The 6,064-nt window shown below is 37.5% G+C and overlaps 1 protein-coding gene across 1 annotated transcript; it reads left to right on the top strand.

Moving 5' to 3' along the window:
* Nucleotides 1-3,007: 3,007 nt before the first annotated feature.
* Nucleotides 3,008-4,522, top strand: LOC132168904 (probable L-type lectin-domain containing receptor kinase S.5). Its single transcript, XM_059579990.1, has one exon. It carries the CDS (start codon nt 3,428-3,430, stop codon nt 4,310-4,312), a length of 885 nt encoding a protein of 294 aa, XP_059435973.1. The 5' UTR covers nt 3,008-3,427; the 3' UTR covers nt 4,313-4,522.
* Nucleotides 4,523-6,064: the final 1,542 nt, after the last annotated feature.

Here is a 6,064-nt window from a genome sequence, read left to right as displayed (position 1 = left end):
TGTGATTCGCCCAGTTCCATGGGAACTTTTTCAACCTTAAGACTCATCAGGTATTGATAGTAGAAGAATGTGAAACGAAAGATGGGAGTAAGTCCCTGTTGGAATATGAATAGGCAACGCTCAAACAGAAGTTCTTGACTGAACGTTCAAGACAGAGGAAGGACGCAATCAAGAAAAGGTTGAATGAAGAAAATATCAGTTTAAGAAGAAAGAAGAAGATCGATAGAACTCCGAAAGAGCGACAATTGTTTCTGCGATGTGGAACGATAGGGATTAAACAAAGAAGGAGGCCTTTTTAAAGACTTTTTTTCGAAGAATCCAAACCGGTGCATTAAATGAACCCTAGGGACTAGGGTTCGGCGAAGCGACGTCACTTCGTTTCTCTCTTGGTGTAGAAGCTGACGTGTGGCCATTATGGGAAGCGTAAAACCACCCAGAAACCTACACGTGGTTCTCAAAAGGCGGAGGTAAGGATCTCGAACGCTTCAGTTTTATTTGTTTGAAATTCAAATTTTGAAAATTTGAATTTCAAGAGTCAACTCGCATCACCTTGCCAAACGACAAAAACCGAGCTTATAGAAACTGACCTACACTCGGTTTCCTACATGTAATTTCCTTATTCTGTTAAAAAAAAAAGGAAATTGGGGGGAAACTGTTGGGTCAAATCTCGGTTTATTTGGGCCCAGTTCAAATTTACCGGCCCATTCCCCACGCTCGGTCATTTTTACTGTTCAAAACGAACTCATGTTCAGCAGACTTAGGATCATATAAATTAGATTATCGACATTCGGTTATCAGGCTCGGTTCGGTTATCAGACTCGGTTAGCCAAACCTAAGGCAGGAACCGAGTATTACCCTCAGGAACAATAAACATATTTGAATAAATATTCTATTTGATGTTCTACGATAAATTGTTGACACGTGGACCCTCGGTAAAAGTCCACAGTGTTATATGAACAGGTACAATCCAATGCCTATAAAAGGGGGGTCCCTTTTTACTATTTCGGTAACAACTCTTTCACCCTCTTAAGCTGAGCATTTTGCTTATCTTTTTCTGATCTATAACCTTCAAGTCATTTTTCTCTTAAATACTTCAACTAACTTAGGCATCGGAGCTTCCGCCGGCCGGACAACGCCGGCAGCTTTGATCCTTTTTCTTTGTCTATCACATTCAGTTTAACCTTCGGTTATCAAGTATTGTGTTGGGCCTTTTCCCACGTCATCATTCGGAAAACTGCTTCAACAAGTTCATAACATTTTGGGTGAAGTTAAGCGAAATCATTACTCGATTGAAATAGTCTGAGCATTCGCATTCACCGTAACAAAGCCCAACACTAACAATCACAGACTTAAATGTTATTTATTTATTTATTATTATTTCTTTACTGCTATGATTTTTTTTTTGTTTTAACCACGAATTTCACGTAAATAGCATAACAAGGGCATAAAATCAAGATTGACTTTTGTAGGACGACTTGTAAATTTGATACGAATTCAATTAGAAATTAAAGGATTAAGTTAAGGAGTATGACTTATTTAATTAAATAGGTTGTGTGAGGATTGACTTATATAGTATATCAACGTCTTGCTACAACCTGAACCCGATACGTAACATAATGGCTAATAATTTTTCATATGACCTGTGAATTCAACACGAACTCAATATAAAATTAGAAGGTTATACTTGAGGGGTTTGACTCGTTAAATTAAATGAGTCAAATTAGGGTTGATATATATAGTATTATACTCATGCTTGACACAACTGACACTATAACATAAATTGCCACCTCTACTCCTAGAACCTGTTTGGCAAAGGCTTTTGGCATTTTCACTATAACATAAATTGATTCATGTGAAAAAAAAAAAAAAGAAGGTAAAAATAAAAATGTTAAGTATAAAAAAAAAGAAAAATAAAATTAATTTATACTAATTTTTTTATTTAAATAGTAATAAAAAGTGATATAATTAAAAATGTTAAAAAGTAAAAAAAAGTAAAGAAATATTTGGCCTTTGCCAACAGAGCCCTACTGTCCTTCGAACAATACAACTTGAGGTAAAACCAACATAAGTAGGTGATGGCACCACCACAGCAGTTGGAGACCACCAACATTAATGGGGGCAAAATACGTTGATGGTGACGCAACGAAAAATGCCTAGGATCTTGAGGAATCTAGAGAGGAGACTCGAGACTGATCATGAACAGGAAGAGATATAATAAACTTCAGATTGATTGAAAGTTCTGAAAAGATTGAAGACAATCTTGGAAAAATTAACCGCTTGAAGGTTGTGGAATTTGAAAGTAGGCCTATAACGCCCAAGCCCTAGCACTCTGTTTTTTTTTTTTTTTTCCCAAAAAAAAAAAAAAAAAAAAGTAAAAAGAAAGGCATCTGCATGATGTCCTCTGTGTAGAGAGTTTCGATTCTTTCTCGAGTTCTCTATTAGCTACTATAGTACTACTATTGATAAATTAAAGGGTGAAAAAATTAATTTTATAGGGACTGGCTCGTTTGATATGGTTCTTAATGCTTGACTTGTGGATATTGTCAGCAGCTGAATTTTGGAATTTCAATGTCTTACACTATCTGTAGATAATAAATTTGGCAATAATATAAACGAATTGTACTATTTGATGTGTTTGTTTTGCTGGATAGGAAGAATTAGATTTCAGCCAAACATGAGGTCGAGTTGTTCACTGGTAAATTGAATGATATAATAAGATAAGTGGCCCAAGTATTTTGGGTAAGAACAACTAATGTTCAACACATTTATTTCCTTGATTTTGGTGGGAGCAAGACTCAAGGATGTTTTATTTTGTTATTTTGAATTATGAGATTTTAATTGATTTGGTTGTTGTTTCCTTGTTTAGGCAACCTAAAAGATTATAAGTATGTACTTACCAAAAAGAAGATTATAAGTATTGTTATAACGTTTTTCATCCTTTATGCTTATTCAACCGATCTATAAAATTTTGAGGTTTTTGCAAGTACTACCTTTTTTTTTTTTACATGTCCACACAAGAGAAGGGAGATGAGGGATTTAAACTACTTTAGTTTGAATATCAGTTTGGCCCCTACACTTTTTATTTGAAAAAGTTAACCTTTACACTTGCACTTCGGAACAAATCAACACTTCAATTTTATTTCTTTATCATAAGATCAATAAGTACAATTAAGTCTTTTTTTTCCCTTTCTCTTTTTCGAAGTTTTTCAATTACAGAATAAAAAGGAGAGAGTTTTAGTACTGGAGGCTATCTTAAAATTTTTGGAATTGAACCTTGTGCAATGAATGTATTTTTAAGTAATTCTTTTTGTTTTTGCTTGCATTTGTTACCCAGCCTACTGCCTAGTAACACTAAACTATTAGCTACGTTATGCTAACAAGAGTTTACTAGATACAACATTGAGAACTAATACAGCTATGCTTTGACATGCGCACAGGATGGTGCGAGAAGAATGGGGTACTGCTTTTGGTGTACGAATACATGCCCAATGGCAGCTTGGACAATCACCTATTTTGTGCGTCGCAGAACGAGGAGACGCTCGGATGGAACCTGAGATACAAGATCATATCAGGAGTGGCATCCGCGCTGCATTACCTCCATAATGAATATGACCAGAAAGTGGTGCACCGGGACCTCAAGGCCAACAACATCATGCTTGACTCCAACTTCAACGCTCGGCTAGGTGACTTTGGGCTAGCACGGGCGTTAGACAATGAGAAGACCTCTTATGCTGAGCTGGACGGTGTGCAGGGGACCATGGGCTACATTGCCCCCGAGTGCTTCCATACTGGCAAGGCCACCTGCGAGTCGGACGTCTATGGCTTTGGGGCGGTCTTGCTCGAGGTGGTGTGCGGTCAGCGTCCGTGGACCAAGGTCACAGGCTTCCAATTGCTTGTGGATTGGGTTTGGTGGCTGCATCGAGAGGGACGCATACTGGAGGCTGTGGATGAAAGACTAGGAAATGACTACGTGGTTGAGGAAGCCCAGAGGCTTCTGCTTCTTGGGCTGGCTTGCTCCCATCCGATAGCCAGTGAGAGGCCAAAAACTCCGTCTGTTGTTCAGATCATATCAGGAGCTGTGTCAGTGCCGCACGTCCCACCATTCAAACCCGCTTTTGTTTGGCCTTCCTCAATCCCAGGTAGCAGCAGCATGATGGCAAATATTGCAGCAAGTGATACTGCTTCCATTACAACGTCATCTTGGAATTTTGCATCAGATTCAGGATCAAGGTGGACAGCTAAATACGCAAGCATGGAAAGCAACGTTGGAGGAGGTTTCAGTGAAAGCTCTCCCGTGTTAAGTTTCTCATGAGATTAGTTTACTGGTGGAACGTATCCTCTTTGATAATTCTCTCTGTATTTTTGTTTCTGTTTTTCTCAGTTTCTTAAAGAAACGCACGTGATTCTTTATCTTCAAGCGTGAACTGTATATAATTGTGCGAGTTGGAAGGAATCCAATTGTAATTGTGTATACTTTGACTTGTAGTATTATTGATTTAATTTCTCACTTTTCTTTGTCCTATATCTTGTTATTTGATCACTTTTCTTTCAATTTGAGCTGATGACTTTAGATTAACCAGTGGTCTTATAGCTTTAAAATGTGTAAAAACTTAACCAAGAATGGTATAAAACTCTTATGATTTTACTACTTCATATAGTCAAATGCCTTGTTTACAAGAATAACTTGTAAGTGGAATTGGCACAAACTAAGGTTTTTGTGCTCTTCAATGAGAGGTTGACACAGTAGCATGAAACAAGAAAAATATATGTCAGCAAAACATAAGATCTAACCCTTCTTTCACCCTTAAAAAGAAGCAAACCCTCACAGCACAGCTACCGCTCCCCGCCTGGGCCGAGATCTCTCTCTCTCTCTCTCTCTATCTCTCTCATTGGTAGCTCTGAGAATCATCCCAGCACAACCACCAAAAAATGCACGCACATCCACCTCCCACCGCCAATGCTAGATGCCACAGTCCAAACCAGGATCTTTGAGAATAACCACTCAAAGCTACCGATGAGAGAGAGAGAGAGTTGCAGAGAGATACCAGCTTGGTTGGTGGGATTTGATCTGGGTGATGACTGTGCTGGAAGGGTTTTTTCTTTTAGTTTTTTTATTTTTTGTAAGAGTGAAAGAATGGTTAGATCATATGTTTTGCTAACATATGTTCTATTTATTTAACAGTGATGTGTCAAATTCTCATTGGATTCTCATTGGAGGGCACAAAAGCGTTAATTTGTGCTACAACCCCATAAAAGCAACTCTCCCATGTTTACATAGCATGACCAGTATCTTCTTTGGGGTGTCCATTTTCACCTAAATAAACCCAAATTGTAAGTTACCATTTCTTCTTTCTTGGTTTTCCCATCATCATCCTTCTCTTAGTGTATTTGAAACATGCTCATGCATGGAAATCAATATAATTTTGTTGCAAAATGATTTGGTAGTTTGATCGCAGCAACCCACTGAAGACCAATCACTTTTTCTAGTTCTACCTATCAGCTCGACACTTTTGAGTGTTGTTAAAATTGAGTAACTTTCATTGGACAAATTCCACCACTCAGCCTAGAGTTATGCAAATCACTTATAGGAATGACTATTTGTTATTTAATTTTTTTTTTTTTTTTTGGGGAGAAAAATGTATTGTTAATTTTACTTGAGCGTTATGCCATTCCCTGAATTACTGCAAGTTTCCAAGCCCTATCGTGAGGATAATCAACTACCTGCAGATTTCACTTTCAACACTATGAGTCTTCTCTATGGGATGGAGTCCTAGATCAACGTAACAGCTTGTGAATTATCTCCTAGTCTATCATTTATCTCTTAGTCTATCATTATTCAATCCTTTGTTATTCTTTAATTTTAGTCTTATATTCAATAAGCAGGTAGTACCATATAAGCGTGTAATCGACCTCACAGATGGTAGTTTTTGAATAAATTTATTGAATTTTCCATATTCTTGTGAGATGAGACTTCTCCATTGTGGTGTATGTTTCTCTTCACAGTTAATTAACATCTCCGTTCACGCTAATGTTCACCTGTGTGTTTTCTGTTAGTTCCTTATTT

The sequence above is a fragment of the Corylus avellana genome, chromosome ca2 (assembly GCF_901000735.1).
Source record: "Corylus avellana chromosome ca2, CavTom2PMs-1.0".
Lineage (NCBI taxonomy): Eukaryota > Viridiplantae > Streptophyta > Magnoliopsida > Fagales > Betulaceae > Corylus > Corylus avellana.
This window is presented reverse-complemented; position numbering and strand designations above follow the sequence as displayed.